The following is an 18,457-nucleotide window of genomic DNA, read 5'->3' on the forward strand; positions in this document are numbered from 1 at the left end:
ATGGTGACCGACAATGCTGGCTCAAACACCATTGAAAGCCTCCTTCTGGTTCAGGAGACCATCACTGGTTTACGGTTGACTGGACCTCAGATGATTAAAATTGAGATGTAAGATTTACATTTTTACATTTTAGAAACAAATCTGTGATGCACATACACATACCGAAAAATGTCTTCATTTACATTTTATCTTTAAAATCTGGGCTTAGGTTTGTCTTTCATGATATGCTTTAACATAATTAAATCACATAGCTATTTATAAGAGCTAATTTTACATATGTTTGAAAAGACAAAATATGAAATATTAATATGTTTTAATTCTGTTGAAAAGTGTAAGCTTCTGAAGTGCTGCCAAACTAGGGACAATTTATTTGTTTATTTTAGATTAAGTGGATCTCTCTAAGTCTGTAGAAGGCAGCATGCTATAGTTTTCCTGCTTAGAGTCCAGGCAGCCATATTACATCTGATTCCAAGTCAGAATGTTGGCCTTTTTAAAGGACTTGTTGGTAATATTACTGACCATAGATGGGCTTATTACCAAGCAGGGGTTTTATTTCTGGCTTAGGGTTTACATTTTTTCACCATTTTATCTGTAGGTTTCTACCCTGGCCTCAATTTATTATGATTTGTTGTTGAACTTCTGTGTTCTGTAGGTAGACTACAATCATACCTTGCATCAGATACAATGGTATCAAATTCACATTAAATTGGCATCATGTGTTAAAAATGCTACAGGTGAGCCAAGTTTCCGGTTTTAAGTGTTTGTACTTTGAGTTGAGGAGTATCATACGTATAGAATTATATCTTCAATTTCAAGATAAATATTGACCTGACAGAGGAAGACAGTCTAGAAATGTGTTAAATTTTACTGTAGAGTGGTGCCATGCACTTTTGATAGTTTAAAAGGATAGCGATTTATTGTACATGGCTTGCAACATCAAACAAAATACTTTAGGAAGGATCTGAATGTATTCCTCCCCGTCATTGCACTTCTGAATCAGGCCATCACTGGTACCTAAAGGTTGATGTATAGAGGCTTCCATTGTTGGATTCCGTGGACAGCAGGCATTAGTAATTATAGTCTTTACAGCAGAATAACTATCAGCATTTATTGCAAAGTTATGAACCCAAAATATTCGGGTATCTCTCTACACGTAAGTGGAAATGGTATATTATTGCATTTGATTTTATTGCCATGTATGACATTTGATTACTTTATTACATAAAATGACTTCTCTCTTTTGAAATATGATATGCCATGTACAAATCAAGTGGATGTTTCCTTTATGTAGAATATATATATATAATTATTCTTCTGAAAGTAAATAAGTTTTCAAAAATAAAAGAGTAAAAGCTAAGAAATACTGAAATAATTTGAGGTAGGGTAAAAACAAGACAGTGGCTACGTATGTAATGAGAAAGTAAAACCTAGAAAGCTAAACAAAATACAGGAGTGTAAGTCCTAGGTATGTGTGATTTCCTGCATATATACAGAAAGGAACGATTCCTGCCATCTGTTTCCTCCGATATGTTTATAAACACAAGCAAGCTGTGTAACTTAGTAATATTCCTGCTAGTTAATTCACATCTTATGTCATTTAAGCCAGCGGAAACTTCAAATTTCATTGGCAGATCTCAGGAATGTTTCTGAGGGAGAAGCCATTTCTCTTGTCCAAACTTAGACTTTTCTAGAAATTTCATTCTTGGATTTCGAGGATGTTTCTTAGGAGAGCTTTTTTGTCCAAGGCTACACTTGGCCTGAAGTTCCTTGTATAAATTTCAAGAATATTTCTGTGGGAAAAGTCATTTCTCTTGTCCAGGCTTGTACTTTTCTTTTCACTGATTTTAAGAATATATCTGAGGGAGAAGTCACTTCTCTCGTCCAAGCCTTCACTTGACTTCAAATTCTTTATTTCTGGAATGGTTTGGAAGGAAAAGGTCATTTCCCTTTTTCAAGCTTGTGTTAGATTTCAAGAATATTTCTAAAGGAGGGTTCACCTCCTTAGTCCATAAGCTCACTTCTACTTGACTTCAAAGTTCATTCTTTAATATATGTACCAGGTCATTCACTGTTCCTATGTATTAGGAAGGAATACTAAAAAACACCCTGCCACTACAGGGGTTCAAACTAACAACCTTTCAGTCTCTAGCCAGGCACTCTACAGCTCAACTAAAGGGAAATTCCCTTCAGCAGATGGTTGAAAGGTGACCTGTACTCTCAACTTCTACACTCCTTTACAAAGTCTTCAACCATGAAGACAACAACCCAGGCCAGATATCTCCAAGGAAGCATCTCAATCTCCTATAGCTTCTACCCTTGGAGTGGTCATGACACCAAATCTGTACTAGGAAAGAGTAATAAAAAAAAAAACCCCAGCCACTGCTGGGATTCAAACTAGCTGATAGTAGTAAGTCGACATGTACTCTCAACTTCTACATATATTCATCAAAATATATAACTACTTATTGAAAGGAGATTTCTATTCCTGTCTAGTTTTGGATATAAAACATCACACTGATAAACAATTTTCTGTGAGTTTAATTTCCTGGGTGATCTGATTTGACCTCTAGTTGATAGAAGTATTATGTAACAAAATTTCATACAGACTTTGATATATATGTTAGCTGGAACTGAAATCACTTTCAAAGCAGCATGTGGTCAGCTTTGATGTGTTCATTGGTTTGACTTTTCTGTCACACTTCTAAAGCATGTAGACATGATATTGGACCAACTGATTTGATTCGGTTTATTTACATGTATATAGAAAACATTCAAGCTTTGATAACATTAAATCATATCCTTTTAATAAGTTTATTGGGTTTCAGTTATACATATCTATATGTGTAAGCTTTTGTGTTTTCTTGATGTGTAGGCTGATTGTCTAGGAAACTAGACTCAGAAATTTGCCTTTATCATCAGCATTACTTCTCTGTTCTATATGCATAGAACACATCATTGATTACTAAATATCAGCTTATAGACAATTTGATGTTTATGTTGAAAAGTTTTGAGTCTTTTGATTTCAAAAAACATGGGTTCCTGTATGACATGATAAAACAGAGAAAAAACAGTTTAGGAAGTAAAGTATTCTATTTCATTGTAAACACAGCCACCATCTGCTCGATCACTACACACACCATATGTCTGTATAATGGGGAGCAGAGCAGAAAATGTATACATGTTTTGCACTTGCTGAATGTTCCATACTTTCATATGACTCCAACATGCTCATGCTAAAATCAGGACCCGCCTAGCTTTCTATCTAAACCTGAAACTTTCCTCTAAATACAATTATACAGGTAATCAGTGTAGTTTAGCTAGTCTGCTTTCATATTCAATGTCTGTAATTGGGGCATATTGCTTATTATCCTTCCAGCACGACTAATTATTATCTTAAGCTTTTCCCTGCTACGGTCATAAATTGATAAAAAAAAAAAAAAAAATGGGGCCTTTATAAATGACTTAGTGGTAGTGAGAGGGCTTCACGTGGCAGCTTGTGTCTCCATGGATGGGTATCCTGGTAGTGAGGGGGATGTGTGGCACCTTTTGTCTCAATGGTTGGGTATCCTGGTAATGAGGAGGATTTGTGTGGCAACTTTTGTCTCCATGGTTACAGTGTCCTGGAAGTGAGAGATTTGTCATCTGGCACCTTTTGTCTCAATATTTAGGGTATTCTGGTAGTGGGGGGGATTTGTGTGGCAACTTTTGTCTCCATGGTTACAGTGTCATGGTAGTGAGAGGGATTTGTCAACTGGCACCTTTTGTCTTAATATTTAGGGTATTCGGTAGTGAGGGGGATTTATGGGCAACGTTTGTCTCCATGGTTACAGTGTCCTGGTAGTGAGAGGGATTTGTCATCTGGCACCTTTTGTCTTAATATTTAGGGTATCCTGGTAGTGAGGGGGATTTGTGTGGCAACTTTTGTCTCCATGGTTACAGTGTCCTGCTAGTGAGAGGGATTTGTCATCTGGCACCTTTTGTCTAAATATTTAGGGTATCCTGGTAGTGAGGGGGATTTGTGTGGCAACTTTTGTCTCCATGGTTACAGTGTCCTGTTAGTGAGAGGGATTTGTCATCTGGCACCTTTTGTCTTAATATTTAGGGTATCCTGGTAGTGAGGGGGATTTGTGTGGCAACTTTTGTCTCCATGGTTACAGTGTCTTGTTAGTGAGAGGGATTTGTCATCTGGCACCTTTTGTCTTAATATTTAGGGTATCCTGGTAGTGAGGGGGATTTTTGTGGCAACTTTTGTCTCCATGGTTACAGTGTCCTGTTTGTGAGAGGGATTTGTCATCTGGCACCTTTTGTCTTAATATTTAGGGTATCCTGATAGTGAGGGGGATTTGTGTGGCAACTTTTGTCTCCATGGTTACAATGTCCTGGTAGTGAGGGGGATTTGTGTGGCACCTTGTGTCTCAATGGTTGGATATCCTGGTAGTGAGGGGGAAGTTTTATGGCTCTGTTTGCTGGTTGATGCATCCCACCATACTGAAAGTGATTAACTACGCTGTAATTAGTACACAACCAAATATCTTGTCATAAATTATGATCTGTATTGCTTTTTTGTTGTTAATTTACAACACAAGATTGTACTGTGTTCTGACAAGAGTTTATGATTTTGTTACTTGTTAGGGAAGCCCTCTCTGTTATATAATCAACTTGGGATGAAGTTTTTTGTCTTTGATTGACATTGTTATCTCCTTTATGGATGAAATTCTTGGAAATTTTAGACAAAGCTAAGATACTGGTAATTGACTATACTTAAGTCTGTAACATGAAGCTATTAGTTAAGGCTTAAAAAACTTTGCAATGTTATCATTGATTTCCTGTGCGAGGTTACATTACGAAACAAAATTTATATCTAGCTACATTGGCAGGATATGATCCTGAATAATACTCACAATTGATATTTTAGAATTAGATATAACATTGTTGATCATCGTTTGCAGTATCTCTAGCTAGAATACAAGCATTAAAACTTCATATGATATGTATAATGGTCCTGTTACTGGCCTGTGTAATTTATGATTGTGTCATGATATCATATGACATATATAATACTATACTTTGATTTCATTAATGTTGCATGCTGACACTGCCAGATTGTAGATGTTAAGGGAATATATATAATTGAATGTATTTTTGAGGCAGACAGTTCACTGGTTCACCATAGCATTGGTGAACCAATGAGTCAGCATGGTAGGGAGACAAGGAACCAATGCTAAGTTGAACCAAAGCCTTCGACGTGTCAATCATTAAACAGTGAGCAGTCACTGTCATCAGATGATGTCATCATTTAATTACAGCCTGTTTTTTACTGCTCTGTGTTAATGTTATACAACAAACTGCAGCAGTAGAGAGATCAGGTTAATTGTCAACATAATTATCTAATTATGACCCCTATAGGATGAGGAATCGTCATGTTTGCCCTATTTCATATTTTGTAGAGGTAATAAAATATTTAATGACATGAAAAATCTCATGAATGTTTTGTTTAATCTGCCATGATTTAATTTTTACTTGTAATGACTGTTGTCAGGTTGAAGACAAGGTTTCTCTCTGATGTAAATTTCTTGAAAGATTTTTGCATTTGGTTACAAATGAACTTTGTATGATATCTTTTGCAAATTTTTCTTGAGCATTGGGAAAGATAATATGTTGAGAGACACTAGTGCAAGGAAATGGAAATAGTGCCTTGATTTATAAAGAGAAGGTAGGGTAAAAGATTTAGCAAGATATTGAGGCTTCCACTCTGGTCGGGTGGTGCACTGGTAGAACACACACCTGTGTTTTTGTGGGAGTGGGTACAGGGGGGTGGATGGGTTGATTGATGCCTGGAATGGATATGAAAAGGTACAGGGGACATCACCTGTCTTACCATGTGGGTGTTAAGTTCCTTGAGATCTATAGTATGAAGACAGATGCAGAAATATATATAGATATGGAGACTGAGACTTTAGGTCTATAGTATAAAGATAGATGCAGAAATATATATAGATATGGAGACAGAGACTTTAGATCTATAGTATGAAGATTGAGAAGGAAATATATATAGATATGGAGACAGAGACTTTAGATCTATAGTATGAAGATTGAGAAGGAAATATATATAGATATGGAGACAGAGACTTTAGATCTATAGTATGAAGATACAGAAGGAAATTTATATAGATATTGAGGCTCAAATGCTGGAGATGATTTTGAGGCTTTGACCTTGCAGATGATCGAGAAGTTTAAAGTTGGCAGTTTGTTTCTGTGGTTGTGATATTGTAGATGGAATTGATGCTAAGACATGGAAATGATATTAAGGTCATGACCTTGAAGATGATATTTGAGGCTGGGATGTTGATAGTCTCTGTTTTCTTTCCCTCCAACTGTGTACAGATATGGAGAGGCAATGTTCCATTGTCTAGCCACAGCAAGATTTAATTGGTGGTCTGGGGTGCTGGATTGTGTAGGAATCAGACACATACAAAGAACTATATCAACTGATTGCCTATCACACTAGAGGTTATTACACAACATAATAGTATCTCTGGAGTAACCACCACACCTTGGGACATTGTACATCAGTCTAATTCTACACCAAAGAATATTATTGATGTGGTTATTTCTGCAATTACCATAGAATCAGGAAATATATTCATGTCAATAAGTCATTGTCATTACACTAGTCTTGTTTTAGCCTTCACATTGGTCACAGGAGTAGGTCAAGCAACTATAGCAAAACTATGGGACATTTCTCTACAGCATATTACTAGTCTTGTTTTAGCCTTCACATTGGTCACAGGAGTAGGTCAACCAACTACAGCAAAACTATGGGACATTTCTCTACAGCATATTCCAAGTCTTGTTTTAGCCTTCACATTGGTCACAGGAGTAGGTCAACCAACTACAGCAAAACTATAGGACATTTCTCTACAGCATATTCCAAGTCTTGTTTTAGCCTTCACATTGGTCACAGGAGTAGGTCAACCAACTACAGCAAAACTATGGGACATTTCTCTACAGCATATTACTAGTCTTGTTTTAGCCTTCACATTGGTCACAGGAGTAGGTCAAGCAACTACAGCAAAACTATAGGACATTTCTCTACAGCATATTCCAAGTCTTGTTTCAATCAAATGAACATGCCAGCCATGCTATCTTGTAATATGGCCTTAAACACTACAAACATTGATTAATCAAGTATTTGATGCACACATCCCATAATGCTCATGGAATTTGTAAAGGTATTGTAGATGGCTCAAAGACATAATCCAGGCAAGCATGGTTTTCTTCAAACATGGTTATGCCTATTTTCTACCGGACTCCAATTCCTTCTTTAAGATTGCAGCAAATTCGTTGTTGTCACATACCTCCTTCATGTTTGTCAAGTTGAGGAATAATATCACATTTATGGCCAATCTGTTCAATCTTTAGTGATCTTGCATATATTTGACACATCTATGCAAGCCATCTTGTACCATTATGTCTCCTTGATTTAAAAATCATCATTATAGGCAACAATCTACCTTAAGTAACAAGCATCTGCTAAGTCAACATGGTTAACCTAACAAGTATCAGTTTTGGATTTATACATTGATAATTAAACAAGCATCAGTAAAGGCCATATGGTACCTTAATGATAAAAGCATTATTAATGCAATATGCCGCTTAATAATTGTTAGAAAGAATAATTTCATTTTCTTTGCCAGAAGAGTTCCAACTTGAAGGGTTCGTGTGTCTTTATAGCAGGAACTCTGTTTCTTCATTAACGATCCTTTAAGATGGATTTCAAGGTCACCAGATTCTGTTGATATTTTTTTAGCTTCTTCTCAGAGCTGCTTGGCCAATTCAAACCAAACTTAGTCTTTGCTTGGAGACATAACAGAAATAAGTGTTAATACAGTTGTAATGTCAAAGGGTAGCTTTAGCAATGGTGCAGAATTTGTGATCTCTAAATGTACTATTTCATGTTCAGGAATGGGGCAATTGTTTGGGTAGAACCAAAATTCTGAAATGGCAATATAACACCAATTTGTTTGAAAATAATCAACATTTTTGGTGCTCTACACAAATAGCATTTATAGCAGTTCTAGAGGTGTTGTTTTACACAAATAACGTTTACATTAGTCCTAGAGATATTGCTTTACACAAGTAACATTTATAGCAGTTCTAGAGGTGTTGCTTTACACAAGTAACATTTACATTAGTCGTAGAGATGTTGCTTTACACAAGTAACATTTATAGCAGTTCTAGAGGTGTTGCTTTACACAAGTAACATTTATAGCAGTCCTAGAGGTGTTGCTTTACACAAGTAACGTTTACATTAGTCCTAGAGATGTTGCTTACACAAGTAACATTTATAGCAGTTCTAGAGGTGTTGCTTTACACATGTAACATTTATAGCAGTCCTAGAGATGTTGCTTTACACAAATAACATTTATAGCAGTTCTAGAGGTGTTGCTTTACACAAGTAACATTTATAGCAGTCCTAGAGGTGTTGCTTTACACAAGTAACATTTACATTAGTCGTAGAGATGTTGCTTTACACAAGTAACATTTATAGCAGTTCTAGAGGCGTTGCTTTACACAAGTAACATTTATAGCAGTCCTAGAGGTGTTGCTTTACACAAATAACGTTTACATTAGTCCTAGAGATATTGCTTTACACAAGTAACATTTAAATCAGTTCTAAAGGTGTTGCTTTACACACACACAAAAAGAGAAAATTATAGCATTCCTAAAGTTGTTGTTTTGAGGACCGCTAGATTTAGTGTTTTTTGTGTACAACACCTCTAGGTATTCTGTACCCAAGTAACATTTACATCAGTCCTTAATATGTTACTTTACGCAAGTAACGTTTACATTAGTCTTAGAGATGTTGCTTTACACAAATAACATTTATAGTAGTTCTAGAGGGGTTGCTTTACACAAGTAACGTTTTTATTAGTCCTAGAGATGTTGCTTTACATAAGTAACATCTATAGTAGTTTTATAGATGTTGCTTTACATACTACAATTACAAATCATATCTAATTTGCTTTTCGTAGTTAAATCAGAAGCTTATGGATGCAAGTTCTAACACCTAAATCAGGTACTATTTTTCAATTAATTTCCTTATTTTTCAGACTGTACAAGGATTATTTCTGGGAGGCCAGCCTTGAATCAGGAACAGATGTTATGTACCAATGGTCTCTCCTGTCCTTGAGTGGTGGCCGTAACATCACTGGCACCTCTTATGGTGTCATGGACAAGGTAAACATTATTTCACTTAGATATAACTATGACTTGTGTTCATTCAAACCATGTTTATAAAGTCGTGATATACCTTGCTCAGGTAACCACAGCAGACACACATTACCTGGGGGGATGGAGACTCATCCACAAATATGCATACTTTATGTGTTTTGCTATTACATGATGTAACAGTGATGGAATTTGTGAGATCAGATGAGGTTAGACATTGCAGGAGATCACAATAACCTTTACTAATCATAACCTCAGGTAGATGTACTGATGACTTCAGTTTGTTGGATTTGGGATTGAAGTCACAAGAAACGTATGTGAATATTTTTAGTTGATAAGGTTACTGGGGTCTGTTTATGCTTCTTAACAATGAGGAAATGTCACTCACATATTTTAAAGCCAATTTTTCCTTTTCTTCTTTGGATATGTGCTCCCGTTATTTTATCCCTTTACAACAGGTTGAAGTGTTAGTATTGAAATAGTCTGTGGTTTAGTAGATATGATGTGATTTTAGTAGAATTTAAAATAGAAAATTCTAGTGGTCAAGAAAATTAAGTATTTGATAAATGAAGATTATGGTTTTCATGTGGTTAGAGAGCAGGGCCCCATTAATGAAGATTTAAAATACTAATAAAGTTACCCACAAATTAAGATGTTTGATAGAATAAACCAGTGTTGTTGGATCCAAGGAGTTAAGTCATTTACCATATTCATCATTGCATAAGATGTTATATTCTCTCTATATGGTATTGTTCTGGTAAAAAGCACATCTTCATTTAACTCCATTAATATACATGGCTGTTATTGTTAAACCACAAACAAATGCTAACATGATTTCATTGGCCTGTAAAGTAGTTGGCCATACTCCTTACTTTGAGTTATGTGTCAGCTCCCTGGTAAATTTAATCAGATCTGGTAAGACCTGGTGCTGGCTCCCTGGTAAATTTAAAAAGATCTGTAAAGTCCTGGTGAATGAATTTGAATTTTAGAAAAAATGTGTAGTTATTAGACAAAGGATATTCAGTGTTATAGAGTCAAACCTGTCATAAAGGCCATCCACATTCAACAGGTGCTTGTCTATAAAGACCACCTGTAGACTACAAATGTCTGTCTATAAAGACCACCTGTAGACTACATATGTCTGTCTATAAAGACCACCTGTAGACTACATATTTCTGTCTATAAAGACCACCTGTAGACTACATATGTCTGTCTATAAAGACCACCTGTACACTACAAATGTCTGTCTATAGAGACCACATGTATTTAATACCTGTCTTTAGAGGCCACAGTTATTTAACTATTGCCAGTCTCAAAAGGACACTTGTTTTCTACAAATGACTGCATCTAAAGGTCACCTGAATTTAATCTCTAAAAGACACCTGTAGTCTACAAATTACCATCTCTAAAAGACACCTGTATTCTACAAATTGTCATCTCTAAAAGACACCTGTATTCTACAAATTACCATCTCTAAAAGACACCTGTATTCTACAAATTGTCATCTCTAAAAGACACCTGTATTCTACAAATTACCATCTCTAAAAGACACCTGTATTCTACAAATTGTCATCTCTAAAAGACACCTGTATTCTACAAATTACCATCTCTAAAAGACACCTGTATTCTACAAATTGCCATCTCTAAAAAACACCTGTATTATACAAATTACCATCTCTAAAAGACACCTGTATTCTACAAATTACCATCTCTAAAAGACACTTGTATTCTACAAATTGTCATCTCTAAAAGACACCTGTATTCTACAAATTGTCATCTCTAAAAGACACCTGTATTCTACAAATTGTCATCACTAAAAGACACCTGTATTCTACAAATTACCATCTCTAAAAGACACCTGTATTATACAAATTACCATCTCTAAAAGACACCTGTATTCTACAAATTGTCATCTCTAACAGACACCTGTATTCTACAAATTACCATCTCTAAAAGACACCTGTATTCTACAAATTGTCATCTCTAAAAGACACCTGTATTCTACAAATTACCATCTCTAAAAGACACCTGTATTCTACAAATTACCATCTCTAAAAGACACCTGTATTCTACAAATTGTCATCTCTAAAAGACACCTGTATTCTACAAATTACCATCTCTAAAAGACACCTGTATTCTACAAATTGCCATCTCTAAAAAACACCTGTATTATACAAATTACCATCTCTAAAAGACACCTGTATTCTACAAATTACCATCTCTAAAAGACACTTGTATTCTACAAATTGTCATCTCTAAAAGACACCTGTATTCTACAAATTGTCATCTCTAAAAGACACCTGTATTCTACAAATTGTCATCTCTAAAAGACACCTGTATTCTACAAATTACCATCTCTAAAAGACACCTGTATTCTACAAATTGTCATCTCTAAAAGACACCTGTATTCTACAAATTGTCATCTCTAAAAGACACCTGTATTCTACAAATTGTCATCTCTAAAAGACACCTGTATTCTACAAACTGTCATCTCTAAAAGACGACTGTATTCTACAAATTGTCATCTCTAAAAGACACCTGTATTCTACAAATTGCCATCTCTAAAAGACACCTGTATTCTACAAATTGCCATCTCTAAAAAACACCTGTATTATACAAATTACCATCTCTAAAAGACACCTGTGTTCTACAAATTGTCGTCTCTAAAAGACACCTGTATTCTACAAATTACCATCTCTAAAAGACACCTGTATTATACAAATTACCATCTCTAAAAGACACCTGTATTCTACAAATTGTCATCACTAAAAGACACCTGTATTCTACAAATTACCATCTCTAAAAGACACCTGTATTCTACAAATTGTCATCTCTAAAAGACACCTGTATTCTACAAATTGTCATCTCTAAAAGACACCTGTATTCTACAAATTGTCATCTCTAAAAGACACCTGTATTCTACAAATTACCATCTCTAAAAGGCACCTGTATTCTACAAATGTTTTTTTGTAAAGGCCTCTGGTTGGTTATGGATCCTTGTGTAGTACAATTTGTTGTAATCAAACCTTTATAAAGGCCACTTGCATATAAAAGTCCTATAGAGACAGGCTGCCGTGAAGCAGGTCCAGTGGAGGAAATGTGGTACTCTTCCATATCTAATAAGTGATTGTAATCCAGTGCTGGCATATGTTTTCTCATGTTATAACCTACCAATTTTCTTACAAGAGGAAATCATGTTGATGCATGCCTTTGCTTTTCTGGTGTAATTACACTTGTCTGCAGTTGTCTAGCGCTGTGAGGCAGATCTGCTAAGGAAATAATGCATTGATATATAATACTTTTATGGTATTGGCTGCAGTAGTCGGGTTAAATAAGATTGATGATTCTGACAAAATAGAGATTTTTAAAAAAAATATTGAATGTGTCTTCATGCCGGCTCATCTGATGTTGTATGGAATTGAAAGCAGATTCCTACCTGTCTTTGCCTGTGTGATTTTTGTTTTTTTCTCATTATTCATCAATTTCCCCATAGTTACAGTGTGTGGTTGTCATGGGTTACTGTATGCATCCAAATTAGGTGGAGATAATTATTAAGTGCACGGACAAATTATATGATGTAATCCATCATGGCCGCCACAGTGTGTTTGAGATGACGGGTATGGGACAGGAAGTCGGTGTAGCATGCGGCTGGCCATGATTACAGTGACGGCTATGGATACTTGCATTAAAGGAGGGCCTGTTCTACTGTGTTGTGATTGGTATTACTGACTGATGAGTGGATAAGGCTTGGTGACACATTCACAGGTTTTTTAGGACTTTAATAATATGGTACTATGCAACAGGTTGTTGATAAAAAACAAAAAGAAATTGTTGTAGAAGTCTTGGTTGGTAGAGGTATTCGGACATTCAGTTTATGCTTCTGGGTTATTGGAGTGTGGTATCGTTAGCAGTGTTATTTTTGTTATTTTTTATATAGTCAAAATCGATTGAATACTGAATTGAAATTTTGTTTCTAATTCAAAGTGATAAAAAGTTGATAATATTTTGAGGGAAAAGCAGCTGTAGATACCATGTTGAGTTGGATTTAAACATTAGAACAGTTTTGATAACAGAGCAAGCCTTAGAAATAGTCTTTCATTTGATAGGGATATTATTGTCTTAATTTTTAAAGAAAGGATGTAAAATGTCAGAGCTAAAATGTTGTTATAACAACTGCAGATTAGAACAAGTATTGCTATAAGGTTGCCTGATAAGTGATTGGATTTTATATTTTCAGTACCGGAATCAGTTTGAGGTACCAGGCATTTACAGTCTAATTGTCGCCACTCGCAATAATGTTAGCCAGTCAGAGGCCAGTTTACTTATCACTGTATCCTACCCTGTAACCAAGGTTACAGTCCAGACACGCCCAATCCCGCTAGGTCAAACCAGCTACATCAACATCACAGTAACAGGGGCAGATAACTTCAATGTCCAAGTAGATTTTGGAGACAATTCATCAACGGAGGTGTCAACATTACAATACAATTCAAACATATTCAGATTGTCTAACATAAGCTACAAAGTTATGATCCCTCACATGTATACTAGAAAGGGGACATATAAAGTAAGCGTGAATGTTTCAAACCAAGTGTCATCTTTGGAGGAGACAGCAGTTGTGTTAGTGGGCGAACCAATCACAGGCATAAAACTACACACCTCCTCTCCAAGTCTGGTACAGGTGGCAGAATGGGTCGTTGTAACAGCAACTGTTGATACTGGAGATGACCTCACATTTGAGTGGGATTTCTCAGATGAAGTATATGAGCCTAGCCAGTACCTAAAAGTCATAAGGTAAGTGCTATATTGTCTATATCTGTTGTAAACCTATAGAATTGTTTTCTGGAATTTGTGGCAAAAAATCAATTGCTGTAATCAAAATGTTTGTGTCAGATAACCCCCAAGAAGTATGAAATATATACAATTGAACAAGAACAAGTATTATCTTGTGAAAATTGCTGTTGCCAGACACAAAAACAAATTCTGTAATATTTCTCTTTAAAATTATCTTTAGTTGTAACTATTAAAAATCTTTTGAAACTTTTGCGAGGCACAAGAACAATTTGTGAGACCTTAGAGACTGTACTATCTTGTGAGACTTTAGAGACTGTACTATCTTGTGAGACCTTAGAGACTGTACTATCTTGTGAGACCTTAGAGACTGTACTATCTTGTGAGACCTTAGAGACTGTACTATCTTGTGAGACCTTAGAGACTGTACTAGCTTGTGAGACCTTAGAGACTGTACTATCTTGTGAGACCTTAGAGACTGTACTATCTTGTGAGACCTTAGAGACTGCACTATCTTGTGAGACCTTAGAGACTGTACTAGCCTATTAGAATTTATAGAGCTGTCGGTGTTTAATGTTCATGTAAATGTACTCTACAATATGCAATTGGACAATATATGCACTTTTTCAATGTTCATAAGTATATCAATATTGTCACTTTTAATATTCTGCAAGAATTTTGAAACGGTCCTTTCACCATATACAACACCACCTGTTTTGGTTGGAAAAACAATTTTGTCCTGACTAGAGGCTGGAGAATCGCTCACATGATATACAATCAGACAAATTGATCCCACCTATTCCGACAGAAGTCTGAGATTATACCATTACTGTAGTGTTTTACGGATAGCTGAATTCACCTTTGTGAGAATACTATCAAGAAATATGAAATCCTTTGCATGCGTCTTGAGTATGGTGGAAGTTCTTAATGCAGGACTCTTTGGCATGTTTCTTCATGTTTTGATTTGATACTGACAAGACCTTGACCAAAATGCAACCCTGATTATGTTTCATCTTTAAACAAAATGTTTTCATGCAGGTCCCACTTGCTGTGCACATTGTTAGACTAATTATTAGGTGTTAAAACTCTTCCCTCCAAAACTGGCACTGTCATCTGAAAAGCTGGTGAAACAATGTGATATTAATCACATTAGATCTCAGATTAAAATACCAGACCATATCAAGTCAGGAAATTGTCTAATTTTGTTTTTGCATATCAAAACATTAGAATATTTAAAAACTTTTTAAAAAATTTCATCTAAATGATTAAAAATTTATTTCAAAAGATAAAATTAAAATTTTGGTTATTTCTTTAGGCACAGAAAATTAGGGATCATATTGAACATACAGAGATTTTAAAGTCAAGATAAACCTTTACACGTTCAATGCATATCTTTGATAATTGAATCGGGAATCGTGGCTTTAAGGTTCTGAGGATGCTGAAGCCAGACAATGATTGAAAGAAAAAGAAATGACCTTGAATCGTATTTAAAGTAGCTTGACTCGTATTTAACATCACTAGGGTCAAATTTGTTAAGATGTTGAAACTTTTTCTTATAAACCACAAGGCTTAGAGTCATGATATTTAGCTTGTAGAGTCTTTGCATAAAGCCTGAAAATCTCTCTAAAAATGACCTTGACCAGTATTCAAGGCTTTTCAAGTCAATTTTTAGTAAAACTCTTTAATTGCTTCATCTGCTCATAAATTTTATTTATTGAAGTTGTCCACAACATAATCCATCAGTTGTGGACAATTAATGTTAAAGTCTAGCTTCACAGTTTGATTGAGCAGAAGGGGTCTTCTCTCAATGTTAATGTATTTATGATAATAACATTAGATACATGTTGAGTGATTCAGGCCCATCAGGCCTCTTCTATATGGTATGGTTTGATACAGGACTGCCAGTAATCAGTGATAAACATGTTATAGACTCTCTCTACCAGAATCAATAGAATAGCGAGAAAAGCACACTTTAGTGCTAATCCATTCAGCTTCAATTGACAGCTCAGCACAACAAAATCCTTAAAGACCAGAAAAAAAGGAGAATTTCTAATCTAAACATGCACAAATGGAAATTTTTCAAAAGATCTCTGACTGCCATTTCAGTAGATGATTATATCAAATTGATAGTGAAAGAAATTGAAAAATTGGGAGATAAAAAACTATTAGGTGTAAAAATCATTGAAACTGCCAGAATGCAGATTAAATTGCTACTGATCTGAAACCGGGGGAGTATTTGTGGAATTTTAATCAAGGTTGGGTTACTATCCAACTAGAAATTGTAGGAAAGTGTAATAACAAAGGGATTTCTGTGGTTTTGTGAGGGTTGGATGACAGGATTTGGAAAATACCTCGGGGACACAAACTAGTATGGAAATGATTGAAAACAGAGACAAGTCTGAGAAAGTGTTGAAAAGGAGGTTGATCTGTAAATTGAGGAGTAATGGGATTTTGTATCATAATAAGGCATCATCCTGGTCCTCTGAGAGTGTCACAGAATGGAACAGGGACGATGGAAATATGATATAATGAGAATCTGAATTATATAAGCTATCAAATTATACAGGCTATCACAGAATGGGACAGTATATAGGAGGGGGTAGTTTATTTTCACAGGATGGAACACATTTCACAGTAGATCACAGAATGGGACAGTATATACCTGTTGAGTAGTTTATTTCACAGGATGGAACACATTTCACAGTAGATCACAGAATGGGACAGTATATACCTGTTGAGTAGTTTATTTCACAGGATGGAACACATTTCACAGTAGATCACAGAATGGGACAGTATATACCTGTTGAGTAGTTTATTTCACAGGATGGAACACATTTCACAGTAGATCACAGAATGGGACAGTATATACCTGTTGAGTAGTTTATTTCACAGGATGGAACACATTTCACAGTAGATCACAGAATGGGACAGTATATACCTGTTGAGTAGTTTATTTCACAGGATGGAACACATTTCACAGTAGATCACAGTATGGGACAGTATATACCTGTTGAGTAGTTTATTTCACTGGATGCAACACATTTCACAGTAGATCACAGAATGGGAGAGTGTATAAGAGGGAGTTGTTCATATCATTACATGGAACACATCTCACTGGCTACCACACAATGGGAGAGTGTATACCAGGGAAGTTGTGGGACATTTTCTACAGGTTATCACGGAAAGGGAAAGTGTGGATTAAATCATTTTTATTAGTGGGACTTATTCTATCAGCTGTCATAGACTGGGAAAATGTGGGATATTTTCTACAGGTAATCACAGAAAGGGAAAGTGTATTAGTGGATTAATTTATCTTAATTAGTGGGACTTATTCAACCAGCTATCGTAGACTGGGAAAACATGGGACACATTCTATTGACTCTCACAGAATGGGACATTCTACTAATGGAGCTATAAATTTGTGCTCCAAGGGACACATTCTTTGGACTTACACAAAGTGGTTGCATAGTCAGCCTGTGAAAAACCAGTTTGTTTTCAAACTTAAGATTATTTGAGCATATGATCAGGCTTGTAATGCATCAGTTATATGTCATAATCTTATTTATGATAATTTTCAGTAGTTAATGAAATACATACTTCGTCAGCTAATTCCAGTGTGATGGACAAGTAACACAAGCATCTTCCTCAGTGTTTATCACCTTCACAAAGGAAACGAGGCATGTAAACATAATCTGTGAAGGCATCCTGAATGATAGAGGGGTACTTTTTGTGACAATTGAGGTGAATGTCTAATCAGTAATGATGTTTGTTGTGGGACTGACAAATACAGTTTCATTTCAACAAACAATATTAATTTCTACTAAAATACATCTTCATTAAAGAGGGATAACTACATGTACTTTAGGTAATATATTCATATTTATAAGGTGACTTTCCCGTTAATATCTTCATCGAAGGGGGATAACTACAGATACTTTAGGTAATATATTCATATTTATAAGGTGACTTTCCCGTTAATATCTTCATCAAAGGGGGATAACTACATGTACTTTAGGTAATATATTCATATTTATAAGGTGACTTTCCCGTTAATATCTTCATCAAAGGGGGATAACTACAGGTACTTTAGGTAATATATTCATATTTATAAGGTGACTTTCCTGGTAATATCTTCATCAAAGGGGGATAACTGCAGGTAATATTTATTAACACAGCTTTTAAGATGACTAGACTTATCTGGTAAGAGTGAAAGCTAAAGGTACATCATAAGACTTGATGTATCAGATTTCCAGGTATTTTACAGATAGATGACTCAATCAGAGGTTCAGGCAGATATCTGACATTTAAAGATTGTTTCCTAAGCTCACCATAATCACTGCTGTCTATCCCCCTCTTTCCCCCCTCAATTGATGGATCGGTGTATCTCTGCTGAGCGGATATGTAATTACATAGCTCATCAACTTATTGCTAATGG

The 18,457-nt window shown here is 35.5% G+C and overlaps 1 protein-coding gene across 1 annotated transcript in view; it reads left to right on the forward strand.

The window, feature by feature from the left end:
• LOC132565490 (polycystin-1-like protein 1) overlaps positions 1–18,457 on the forward strand; it is a 153,002-nt gene continuing 134,545 nt past the window's right edge. The window contains exons 1-3 of the mRNA XM_060230141.1: positions 1–107; positions 9,114–9,240; positions 13,469–14,025. Of these exons, the coding sequence (XP_060086124.1) occupies positions 1–107; positions 9,114–9,240; positions 13,469–14,025 (791 nt within the window). The remainder of the gene's footprint in view (positions 108–9,113; positions 9,241–13,468; positions 14,026–18,457) is intronic.

This window comes from Ylistrum balloti, unplaced genomic scaffold, assembly GCF_031769215.1.
Source record: "Ylistrum balloti isolate Yb309-2 unplaced genomic scaffold, AGI_CSIRO_Ybal_v1 Utg369724, whole genome shotgun sequence".
Lineage (NCBI taxonomy): Eukaryota > Metazoa > Mollusca > Bivalvia > Pectinida > Pectinidae > Ylistrum > Ylistrum balloti.